General features: G+C 52.1%; 1 protein-coding gene and 1 long non-coding RNA gene across 5 annotated transcripts in view; both read right to left on the bottom strand.

The window, feature by feature from the left end:
• Positions 1 to 12,443, bottom strand: part of LOC310677895 — a 250,818-nt gene that overhangs the window by 114,127 nt on the left and 124,248 nt on the right. The gene's annotated exons all lie outside the window — the stretch shown is intronic.
• Positions 7,117 to 11,130, bottom strand: LOC310674883 (uncharacterized protein). 4 transcript variants are annotated; one of them, XM_083434667.1, is made up of 2 exons: positions 8,877 to 11,130; positions 7,117 to 8,669 (listed from the first exon to the last, which is right to left on the bottom strand). In XM_083434667.1, the coding sequence occupies exons 1-2, from the start codon at positions 10,705 to 10,707 to the stop codon at positions 7,306 to 7,308; spliced, it is 3,195 nt and encodes a 1,064-aa protein (XP_083290793.1). In that variant the 5' UTR covers positions 10,708 to 11,130; the 3' UTR covers positions 7,117 to 7,305. The 4 variants fall into 4 exon arrangements, with proteins under 4 accessions (XP_083290793.1, XP_083290792.1, XP_083290794.1 ...); XM_083434666.1 differs by having other exon boundaries at positions 7,117 to 8,766; positions 8,893 to 11,130; XM_083434668.1 differs by having other exon boundaries at positions 7,117 to 8,658; positions 8,893 to 11,130.

Here is a 12,443-nt window from a genome sequence, read left to right as displayed (position 1 = left end):
GGGGGGTTGAGAAATTCAGAGGGAGGCATTCCTCTCACAGCACATCTGTTTAGATCCATCTTTGCCACAGGAAAACCTTTGATGGGCCGAGGAAAGGAAAACAAAACGCAATGGCTGGTTTTCTTCATCGGATAAAAAACGGGAACACAGGCAGGATGCGAAACAATGGCGCTGCTCTCTTCCTGCTTTGCATTCCTCCCTCCCCCTGGCTGCACATCAGAGAGCAAATGGTTTGCGAGTCCTGATGTGCTGAGTGCCGTAAGATGCCAGCTTCATTGGACAAAGGTGTTCAATTAGGACTAGATGTCAGGGCTGCATGTGTGGCTTGGAGCAAGAGAGATCAAAGTCCTGCAGGAACGAGAGTCGGGCTCAGAGCTGTGGAAAGGCAAGTCCAGCAACGACCGATATAAATTAGGAGCATGATCTTTCCCCAGAAGCTGCTCATCTGTGGTGGGTTCCGAAACTGCCCGGTTCTTCTCCTTTTATTTTACCCCCATCCCACTCTGAAGATAGGAGACACAGGAAACTGCCTTATACTAAATCAGGCAATTAACCTAACATCAGAAGAGCCTGCTGAATCAGGTCAGTGGCTCATCTAATCTAGCATCCTGTTCTCACAGTGGCCAACCCAATGCCCATGGGAAGGTCTGCCAGGATCAGGCCAGAGGCCCATCTAATGCAGCCCCCCGTTCCATACCCTCCAACATTTCTCCAATGAAAATAGGGATGGCCTTTTCAGTAATAATGATAATACCTGCCCATCTGACTAGGTTGTCCATCCACTCTGGGTGGCTTCCAGCATATATAAAAACATAATGAGACATTCAACATTTTTTAAAAAACACACCCCTTCCCTCTACAGGGCTGCCTTCAGATGTTTTCTAAAGGTTGCATAGTTGTATGGTGGTACTTCGGGTTAAGAACTTAATTCATTCTGGAGGTCCGTTCTTAACCTGAAACTGTTCTTAACCTGAGGTACCACTTTAGCTAATGGGGCCTCCTGCTGCCGCCACACAATTTCTGTTCTCATCCTGAAGCAAAGTTCTTAACCTGAGGAAATATTTCTAGGTTAGTGGAGTCTGTAACCTGAAGCGTCTGTAACCCGAGGTACCACTGTATAGGTAAAGGGACCCCTGACCTTAGGTCCAGTTGTAGACGACTCTGGGGTTGCGTGCTCATCTCGTTCTATAGGCCAAGGGAGCCGGCATTTGTCCGCAGACGGCTTCCGGGTCATGTGGCCAGCACGACTAAGCTGCTTCTGGCGAACCAGAGCAGTGCACGGAAACGCTGTTTACCTTCCCGCCGGAGTGGTACCTATTTATCTACTTGCACTTTGATGTGCTTTTGAACTGCTAGGTTGGCAGGAGCTGGGACCGAGCAATGGGAGCTCACCCCTTCGTGGTGGTTTAGACCACAGTGCCACCCACGTCCCTAATGCATAGCTGTATAGTCCTTGGCTAAGGGGTTGCATAACTCCACACCCTCCAACATTTATCCAATGAAAATAGGGGCATCTCATGGAAAAGTGGGACATTCTGAGATCAAATCAGAAACCAGGACGGCCTCTGTAAACCTAAGACTGTCTCTGGATGGTCTGCTATTCTCACTGCTTGCTGACCTGTGGAAAGCCCACAAGAAGAGCTGGCTGGATCAGGCCAGTGGCCCATCCAGTCCAGCCTCCTGTTCTCACAGCAGCCAACCAGATGCCGCAATGGGAAACCAGCAAGCCGGATTTGAGAACAGCGGCACTCTGGTTCCCAACTACTGGTTTTGAGAAGCATTGCTTTCTCCAATGGCAGAGGCCGAGCGCAGCTATCATGGATTGTGGCCATCGATAGCCCACTCCTTCATGAATCTCATCCTCTTTTAAAGCCATCCAAGTTTGTGACCATCACCGCCTCCTTTGAGAGCGAGTTCCATAGTTCAACTATACGATACGATACGATAATCTTTATTGTCATTGTCCCATACAGAACAATCAGAAACCAACAAGCTTGCAATCCCAGCTATCCCAACCTGGTTTGCCCCCTAAAAACTCCGATACCCCATAATTAAATACAAAGCCACTCCCGAACTCAGGAGGGGGGGTTTGCCGGCCCACGCCCCCATCCTCACTCTCGCGGGGCTGCGTCAGCCCCGGGACTTGGGGATTCCCATTAATATTCATCTCCCACAGTGCCAGCCAATTGGGTGGCGCTGGGGGCGGGCCCTCTTGAGGGCTTTTAAGGTCAGGGCAGCCCTGGCTCACCCCTTTTCCCTCGCTCCAGCTGCAGCGGTTTCCCACCCACCCGCCCTTTAGGTGTGCATTCGGACTTTGCTATGGGCTTCGGCTGGTCGCTGCAAGGGGCCTGGTAGGAGTTTTTCCATTTGGCTAATTGGCTGAGTTTTGGAAGCCACTTGGTTTTTTCACCTACCTCGCAGCAAAACGTCACAACTCCTTGGTTTTGGCGGTTAGGCATTGGCCGGGGTATTGTTATGCAAATGAGGTTGGGGGGGAGGAACGCCATCACCTCCCCCAATTCTTGAAGGGTAGTTTGTTAAAGGACTCCGGGGAGTGTCGCCTCGTCCGAAACCTAAGGAGGCTAGGGCCTAAAGCGCGCTCCCGAGCGGTAACCCCTTGGGGAGCGCCTAGGGATGTGCATCTTGGGGGCTCCCCTGTTGGTGCTTAACCCTTCACGCTTAGAATGGATAGTCTGTTAGGGCCAATGCTTAAGGCCAATACCGCTCTTACCTGTAATCAATAAAGTTGTGGCCATTTTCGCCCATTAATCTGAATTCTGGTGTCCAGTGTCTTTATTTATTCCATCTGTGGGAGGGGGCGGGTATTGCCACGCAATATACTCCCACACAGACTCCTTACAATGTGTTTAAAACCGAAATCGCATTTGGATAGAAACTGTTTCTCAGGCGGCTAGTCCTAGTCTTTATAACCCTGGACCTTCTTCCAGAAGGCAGAAGCTGAAAGAGATCATTTCCAGGGTGTGTATTATCCTGCGCTATCTCTGCAGCTTTCTTATGACACCTGGAAGCATAGATTTGATCCAAGATGGGAAGAGTGCACCCAATTATTCTCTCCGCAGACTTTACAACCCTGGACAGCATTGTTTTTTCCCTGACCGTGCAGCTCCCAAACCACACACACAGACCATAAGTGAATACACTCTCCACAGTACAATGGTAAAATGCCATCAACAGGGCCTATGCGCTCTGTGAAGGACTGTCTCTCACCTGTCTTGAATCCTGTAACAATCAGCCTCATTGGATGTCCATGACTTCTCATGTTAGGAGCATATGAGCCGACTCCAGGGGGTTGTGGGTGCTCGGGCACCCACAAAGTCAATGAAAAAAGCCAGCAGGCAGCAGCAGCCCCCAAGAGAGTCACAGCCAGCCAGCGAGGCATCCTGGGGACGGGGCTGGCTCAGATATGGATGCAGAGTCTCTCTGCCTCCTAATCTGAGCTGCTCCCGGTGGGAAAGGGTGCATTGCTGGCTGCAGAGAGGAGGAAGTAGAGGAGCTGCTTCTGGCCTGGCCACCACAACACAGACATGCAATGTCACACGCAGATGCCTGCACGTCGTGCATGTGACAGCACATGCATGCATGTGATGTCACACATCCGCATGGCAGCAGCGGGCACCCAGAATTCTGAGGGCAATATGGCACCCCTGGTTATGAGAGAGGGAATTGGCACATCTTGCTCCATGCAGCCTTTTGCACTGAGTGGCTGTGCCTCTCCAGGCTATCAGGCAGGGAACTCTCCCAGCCCTACCTTGAGACCCTGGAGCATGGGTAGGCAACCTAAGGCCCAGGGGCCATATCCGGCCCAGTTGCCTTCTAAATCCGGCCAGCGGGCAGTCCAGGAATCAGCATGTGTTTACATGAGTAGAATGTGTGCTTTTATTTAAAATGCATCTCAGGGTTATTTGTGGGGCATAGGTATTTGCTCATATTTTTTTTTCCAAAATATAGTCCAGCCCCCCACAAGGTCTGAGGGACAGTGGACCAACCCCCTGCTAGAAAAGTTTGCTGACCCCTGCCCTGGAGACAGAACCGTGAACCTTCTGCATGGAATGCTGTGATTCTTCTGGGAGATCTTATTCTCCTGCACAGGAGCCCATCTGAAGCTGGGTACTGAGCTAAGGACCTTGTTCATGCAGTGTTGCTGCTGGACAATTGAGCTACAACCGCCCCCCTAGTAAAGTTCCTCATACATTGAACACACTTGAGAAGGATGGTGAGATCCTGCAAACAGCTGATCTCAGATTCCTGGCATGCTCCGTTCTGACTCCAACTGCATCTACAAAACCACCGCTCTGCCCCTAGGCAGTGTGTGCTAGGACCAGAGGAATGCTTCTTGTGTGGACAGTGGGATATTCCAGAATCCAATTGCCTTCCTTTGAGCATAATGATTGCCAGTAATCAGGTAGGATTATATGTCAGTTCAAGGTGCTGAGTGAAATTCAGTGGAAGCTATAGCTATTTCAAGCAAGCAGGAAAACACAAGATCATTATTCACTTAAGCAGATCATCATTCACTCACTTTGCATTGCAGCCCTTATTGGATTTTAATAATAGTTTGGGTCAGAATCAATCTTCTCATCCAGGCGGAACGTCACCAGGTATCTCCTAATGACTGAAGTGGTCAAAGGCCAAGAGGAAAAGCAAAAGGCTTTAGGACTGAAGGAATGCGTGTTGTTGAGGAAAAGGAATTTGCAGGGCTTTTTTGTTACCGTTTTCCAGGTGTACTTTCAGTGACGGCATCAGGAAGGGACTGAGCTGTGTTGATATAGAGGGAATCATAGACTCTTAGAAAGGTGGAGAAGGGATCCTGAGGGTCACCCATCAGATGTGGAATTCCAAACCCATTCCCCCAACAGATGGGTGCATTCTAACCCATGGAATCATATAACTGTAGAGTTGAAAGGGACCCCAACTCTAGGGACAAGACAGAAGTACTGTTTGGGGGGACAGGAGGTGGGCGGGTGTGGAGGACTCCCTGGTCCTGAATGAGGTAACTGTGCCCCTGAAGGACCAGGTGCGCAGCCTGGGAGTCATTCTGGACTCACAGCTGTCCATGGAGGCGCAGGTCAATTCTGTGTCTACCAGCTCCATCTGCTACGCAGGCTGAGACCCTCCCTGCCCGCGGACTGTCTTTCCAGAGTGGTGCATGCTCTAGTTATCCCTCGCTTGGACTACTGCAATGGGGCTACCTTTGAAGGTGACCTGGAAATTGCAATTAATCCAGAATGCGGGAGCTAGACTAGCGACTGGGAGCGGCCACCGAGACCTGAAAGACCTACACTGGCTCCCATTACGTTTATGAGCACAATTCAAAGTGTTGGTGCTGACCTTGAAAGCCCTAAATGGCCTCAGTCCAGTATACCTGAAGGAGCCTCTCCACCCCCATCATTCTACCCAGACACTCAGGTCCAGTGCTGAGGGCCTTCTGGTGGTTCCCTCCCTGCGAGAAGCCAAGTTACAGGGAACCAGGCAGAGGGCCTTCTCGGTAGTGGCGCCCGCCCTGTGAAATGCCCTCCCGCCTGATGTCAAAGAGAACAACAACTACCAGACTTTTAGAAGACATCTGAAGGCAGCCCTGTTTAGGGAAGCTTTTAATGTTTAATAGGTTATTGTATTTTAATATTCTGTTGGAAGCCGCCCAGAGTGGCTGGCGAAACCCAGCCAGATGGGCGGGGTATAAATAATAAATTGTTGTTGTTGTTTTTGTTGTTGTTGTTATTTCCAACCCGTTGTAATACAAGAATCCCCACTAAAGAATCCCCACAGATGGCCACCCACCCATCCCATGCCCCCATTGGCTGCACCCTGACTGCATGACTCTTTCGCATTGCCAAATTATGACGCCATCTTTGAATGGCTGGCACTGTCAACTTGTTAACATGTGGAACCAGGGCTCCAGCGTGAGGACAGGGAGAATTGCCTTCTTCCTGATTGCTTTGTGATGATGACCTTATGGGGTGAAGCCAACTCAGAGGGAGGGTGAGGCTTCATGCCCTCACTCTTAAGCCTGGTGTTTGGAGGTGGGGATAACACTTGGCAGCTATCATGAGCCGGTGCGTCATGGCTGCCTGGGTGTGATGGCCTGGGACTTGGGCTCGGACTCAGAACCAGAGGAGTCTCAGTCTGCACTGGATCCTCTGCCTCAGGCATCATCTGAACCAAGTCTGGGGCCTGATCCTGAAGAGTCCCAGTCTGCACAGGTCCCCTGCAACAAGCACCAGCTGGGCTGAGTCAGGGGCGTGAGCCTGCCCTGGCTCCAGATGTGGGGATGACCTCATTGCCTTCAGCTGGGCCATCACTTACAGCTGCTCCACTACCGGTTGGGACAGGGGAGGCCGAGGCGGCCCCTGGATCTAGTAACCCACCGACATCTCCCGAGCTGCAGAGACTAAGGTCTGATAGAAGGAGAGACCTGAGTACTCGCAGGAGGAGTGCTCGCCTTCGGGCGAGACAGTGAGATGAGTCACCAGGGGATCAAGACTGGCCGCTACCCTGACAAAGATAAAAGGCTGTCGGACCCCGCCCCAGGTCGCGGGAGCAACATTGCTGTATGCCAGATCCTGCCTGAGATCCTGTACCTGTCCTTGTCTGGTTTCCTGCCTTGTGACCTGCCTTGGCCCTGTTGGACTGACTCCTCGTGGAATCCTTAGATTTGGGACCAGACCTGGACCGCGTTGCTCAGGTTAGCCCCCAGGCCCAGCACACTGGGCTACAGAGAAGCCATGGTGGTGAAAAGGCCCTGCAAAGTGGGAGGAGGGCCTGCAAGACCCCCCCCCCCCACCTCCCCAGCAAGAGCCCCTCGCTTTCAAATGAAAAGTTCTCTGGGTTCACCTCTCACTTTGGCAAACGTTCATAATGGAGCCATCATTTTTTGGGGTGTGGAAAAATCTCAGCTTGGTCCAAATGCAAAGCAAAGCCCTCCTCCATCATCCCTATACTATTTCTCTCCTTGGGGAAGAGGTGGGGGAAAGCAAATGATGGGATGATTCAGACATTGAATCATGAAATTGTAGGATTGGAAGGAACCCAAATCTGGTCCAACCCCAGGACCAATGCAGGAATCCCAGCTATCGCAGTCAGACCAACAAGACGGTGTTTGGGTTTCGTCATCTTTTTTTATTTTGTGTTTCCTTCCTTGTCCCTGGGAGGATTACTCTTTTGATCTTCAAGACTTCTTTCTCAACCTCCATGTTCTCCATCCCTAGAGTCTGCGCACCTCTGGTGCTCTCCATCTCTTGGAGGTGCCAGCAGCCCTTGCCCATCAAGGGTTGGTGGATCTATCAACTACCCACGACCCACGGGAGTTGGCTGTTCGTCTCTGCTGATGGGATCATCATCCATGCCTTCTGCTCCATATCCTTGTGTGTTATCGTGGCTTGGCTCTGGAAATCCCACAGGCCCTTCTCTTCCAAACCCTTGCGTGTTATGGTGGCTTGGCTCTGGAAATCCCACAGGGCCATCTCTTCCCAATCCTTGCATTTTATGGTGGCTTGTCTCTGGAAATCGCACTGGGCCTTCTCTTCCAAACCCTTGCATGTTATGGTGGCTTGGCTCTGGAAATCCCACAGGGCCTTCTCCAGGTGCTTGTTGCTGGCTAACACCTTCCGATGACAGTTCCACATCCTCTACAAGGACTTGATCAATGTGCTCCTCCTCTGTCTGCTGACTCTGAGATTCTAGCAGCTGGCCTGTTTTCAGGTTCACCCAGCTCCCTTTCTCCACAGAGACAGCGGTGTACAATGCAGTTTCGTCCCCCACGTCTGGAGACTCTACGCTCAAGAGCATGGCCTCACTAAGGCGACGGCTCAGGAGCTTCTCAACATCGTCTGCACACTGAGATTCGCCCCCTGTAGGCTTCACTATGATAAGGCTGGCATCTCGGTCGGAATCTTGCTGACTGCCACGGTGGCTTTCCTGACCTGACGGGGCTTCTTCTCTTTCCGATTCCTCCTGCTCACTCCTGGCTCCATCCGACCCACTTCCAGGAGCCCCAAAAGCTCTTCCTGAGTTGCCTCCCCTTCCCAGGAGAGATGTCCTGCTGATGGTTGGGACAGCTGTCTTACCTGTTTGCTGAAAGTGACTCACCACTAATTTCCCAGTTCTCCTGTTCATCCAGATTCCATCTTCTAGAGAAATGATGCTGTAGATCTGGTCATCTTCCTCTTCCATATAGTATGAGTATGGCATGCCGTTCTCCATATACGACTTGGGTTCAGAATCATCTGGCCACTGGAGAGAGCTTCTGACAAGCTTGCTGTTTGGGGGGTCCTTTACAGTGTGGAGCAGCAGTGGTCCCTTACCATCTTCATGAGAGCTTTGCCAGCTACCTTCCTTCACCACCTCTGTAGGGCCAGCTTCCTTCACCACATCTGCATGGCCACCATCCTTCACCACCTCTGCAGGGCCAGCTTCCTTCGCCACATCTGCACGGCTACCTTCCTTCACCATCTCTGCATGGCCACCTTCCTTCACCACCTCTGCAGGGCCAGCTTCCTTCACCACCTCTGCACAGCTACCTTCCTTCATCATCTCTGCATGGCCACCATCCTTCACCACCTCTGCAGGGCCAGCTTCCTTCACCACATCTGCACGGCTACCTTCCTTCACCATCTCTGCACGGCTACCTTCCTTCACCATCTCTGCATGGCTACCTTCCTTCACCACATCTTCACAGCCACCATCCTTCACCACATCTGCACGGCTACCTTCCTTCATCATCTCTGCATGGCCACCATCCTTCACCACCTCTGCAGGGCCAGCTTCCTTCACCACATCTGCACGGCTACCTTCCTTCACCACATCTTCACGGCCACCATCCTTCACCACCTCTGCATGGCTACCTTCCTCTGCACGGCCAACTTCCTTCATTACCTCTGCCCGGCTGCCTTCCCTCACCGCCTCTGCACGGTTACCTTCCTTCACCATTTCTGCACCACATGGCTCATTCTGCGGTGACAATGAATATGAACCATGGAGCAGGAAGCCTCTGGGATCTTCATTTCTGCGCATAGTGCTGGCGTCCCCAGTCCTGGGCTGTTCCTGCTGATCTCTGGCAGCAGGCATGGATTCCCTGCTCGCTTTCTTCATTTTCCTCTCTGCATAGCTCTGGAGGAAACTCTCGTCGGTCTGCTGGCTGGTGCACTTCTTGACCTTCTGCCTTTTGGCTGCACAGTACTGAAGCCAACTCTTGTCCGTCTGCTGGCTCCTGTTCTTCACAACTTTGCCTGTCCTTTTGCTGATCCAGGTGCCTTGCTCAAGAGGAGATTCTTGGGTGGCTTCAGTCGCCCTGCTTTGAAGACCAGCTGGCATATTAGACTCCTTCCCAAGGCCCTGGGGTGGCACTGGGTGACCCCTCTGGAAATCCACTGCTGTTGGTATGCTCGGCTGTGATTCTTCCCACACAAGCTCTTGATTGGCAGGCTGGGGTATTAGGGCATCTTCTCGCAAGCTGCTACGGTGAGAAACAACTTGGGCTCCAACCAAGGCATCCCTCTGTTGACTGCGGGGCAACAATTCTTCCTTTAGACTCTCACAGCTGTCTGTCTGTTGGGCCTGCTCAGACATAAAGGTGTCCATTTTAGCATTCCTGTACGGCGTTGGCTTTTGCTCCTCCAGTTTCTGGGTATCCTGCCAGGATTTTACGGCTTCTGGAACTAGGCTGCCTCGGCGAGATTCTTGACCCATGGGCGGCCTGCTCTCTGGTCGTTGGACAGTGCGCTGTGACCCTCGTCTGGCTCGCTGTTCAGCCTCGGTCTCAGAAGACAAATCGGTTGTATCCGTTTCTAAGGCATAGGGGAAAGATTCCTGGCTGGAAGTATGCAGGATTTCCGAGAGAGTTTTCAGTTCCCAAACAATGCTTGTCTGTTGAGCTTTGCATTTCATTTCCTTGCCAGTCTTTGGGCTGATCCAGGATATGTCCTCATCGAGGCAAATCCCCTTTGGGAGCAGTAGAGGTATCTCCATGGACCGCTGGCTGTTCCTGCGAGAGTCCCTCTTTAGGCTGTTGCGCTTAGAACCCTTCCCCTCCAGCTGCTGGCTGCTGTGGCACCCTTTGCTCCCCAAAGACTCTTGCAGTGAGGCTTCCTCCGAATACATCATCTCGGACTCGTCTACTGTATTCAGGGTTTCCATTGATCCCTCTCTGCTTCTGTCGGATTCGTCGCTGGAAGGACTGAGAATATCGGAAAAGCTCTTCTGCTCCCATATGAGGCTCGTTTGCTGGGTTCGACACTTCATCAGCTTCCCGGTCCTTTTGCTCACCCACGTGATGTCTTTCGCATCCGACTCACTGATGGACTGCGTTCGGGAAGGGTTCTGGCTCAGCGGGGACTGCACACCGACAGATTGCTGGCTGCTCCGGCGGGACTCCTGACCAGGAAGTCGTGGGATGCTGCGGCGGGATGGCTTCCGTAGACTCGACGCGCTGCTCTTGATGCTCCCGGACACATCTGGTGCCTGACTTTGGTCTTTCCTTCTGAAAATGCCCCCTTTGTTCTCTGTCTGCAGGGCTTGGTCTGGCACATCTTTGCCCAAAAGGGGTTTCTTGGTGGGTTCTTGATCCATGAAGGGGCCATTGTCCCCACCTTCCTGGTGGATGTTCACCTCGTCCTCAAGGGTGCATTTCTGCAACTCGGCGCAGCTGCCCAGGACCGCTTCGTCGAGACCGGGCTCTGGGTCGTCATCCATCCTGCTCCTCTGCTATGACACCTCAGTGGGGCAGCTTAAGGCACAGATCCTCTGTCGGTTGGGTAGGCCTGGACCACTGGCAAATGTCTCTCAGCCCTCTCGCTCGGTGCTTTTTGTGGGGGCTAAACTCACCGCTCTTGAAACAGATGGAAAGTCCCTTTTCCCCTCGCATAGGATTTCACTTCAAGGTCTCTCCTCCTCCTCCTTTTCCTTTTTCTCATCGGGACTGCAGGTGGCACGTAGGTTGTGTCATTGTCCAGAGGCGAAGATGTTGGGTGGTGGTTGCTGTTGTTTCCTTTCTACTGGCAGCCAGCTGGAATCATGGCCCTTGAGTCGTCACAGTAGCCCTCGGCACTCTGGACCTGCCCTTCCCCTGCGGTGGTCTCCTTGCTCTTCCTTCAACTGCCATGCATTCTAGAAGCTTCCAAAGACTGTGCGTCTGTGACATCACTGTGTATTCTGAAACACGGCGGGGAGGTTGAATTGGCAATGCCCCAGCTCTCCTGGGAAGAAGGTTCGCAATGGTTTTAGGGACCCAGAAAGATGCCTGAGACCAAGTCAGATCATTGGTCTCATCTGTTGTCTACACTGACTGACAGCAACTCTCCAGGGTTTCAAGCAGGGGGCAAGGAGTTGGAGAAGAGTCACGTGGGCTGCCAGACCAATCAGGAGGAGGAGGGATCTGTATAAACTGGCTCCACCCCAAGCACTCCATTCTTCCCTCTGCAATTCCCTCCCTCTGTACACAGCCTTGGCTTTGCTAGTTGCCTGCTTGGGAGCTGAGTAGGAATTTTTAGGGGCCTACCTGGTTTCCCCCTCCTCACCCAATCCCCACATAGGCAAGTGACTTTTCTTTTGAAAACGAGCAACGGTGTTGTGAGTTGTGGGGGGCAGTGTGGATGATGCCCTGAGTGCCCTCCAGTTCTTGGGGTTCTGTACCCAGTGAGGGTTAGAACAGGGCTGCCATACATCTGGAATTTCCTGCACAGAGCCAGAATGCAGCTGTCGGAAGCAGAATACGGCAGTCAGAAATCACCGGAAATCCAGACGTGTGGCAACCCAAGTCGGAAGTCTAGATTTTGGCAACTTTCGTTAAAAATGGCTCAAGAATTTTGGGCAAAGCTCAACGACTTTGTCCAGAGAGGAAGTTGCTGAGCAACTCAGACAAGTTTCTTTTTAAGACAATGACCTTAGCTGGCTCCTTAGGTTTCCTCATCTGCATCCCAGAAGATTGAGCTAGGCTGCAAGAGCTGCAACTAAGTGATGGTGGCCTCCAGGGGAATGGGTGGACCTTTTCTCCTCCAACATCCCCTCACCTAGCTGTGACTGAGAAGAAGAAGAAGAAGAAGAAGAAGAAGAAGAAGAAGAAGAAGAAGAAGAAGAGCAGCCAGAGTGGTGTGTGGTGTGTGTATGAGCTGGACTGGGAGAAGGCTGGAAGCTGGAGACACAGAGACCTGCTTGATCTGTTCTGGATCCAAAGCTGTGACTAATAGAGATCAGGAGACTCTTGAGAGTCCCATGGACTGCAAGAACATCAAACCTATCCATTCTGAAGGAAATCAGCCCTGAGTGCTCACTGGAAGGACAGATCCTGAAGCTGAGACTCCAATACTTTGGCCACCTCAGGAGAAGAGAAGACTCCCTGGAAAAGACCCTGATGTTGGGGAAGATGGAGGGCACAAGGAGAAGGGGACGACAGAGGACTAGATGGCTGGACAGTGTTCTCAAAGCTACCA

Source organism: Podarcis tiliguerta (assembly GCF_965153285.1).
Source record: "Podarcis tiliguerta genome assembly, chromosome: 1".
Taxonomy (NCBI): domain Eukaryota; kingdom Metazoa; phylum Chordata; class Lepidosauria; order Squamata; family Lacertidae; genus Podarcis; species Podarcis tiliguerta.
Note: the sequence above shows the minus strand (reverse complement) of the source record. Positions and strands in the feature narration are given on the sequence as shown.

Bases quoted from the DNA above. Each gene is read 5' to 3' on its own strand.
- LOC310674883 (XM_083434666.1), bottom strand. From the start codon at position 10,707: ATGGATGACGACCCAGAGCCCGGTCTCGACGAAGCGGTCCTGGGCAGC. The intron at 8,767-8,892 runs GTAATGAAGGAA...GGCCCTGCAGAG, and splicing joins GGGAAGGCAGCCGGGCAGAG to GTGGTGAAGGATGGTGGCCA.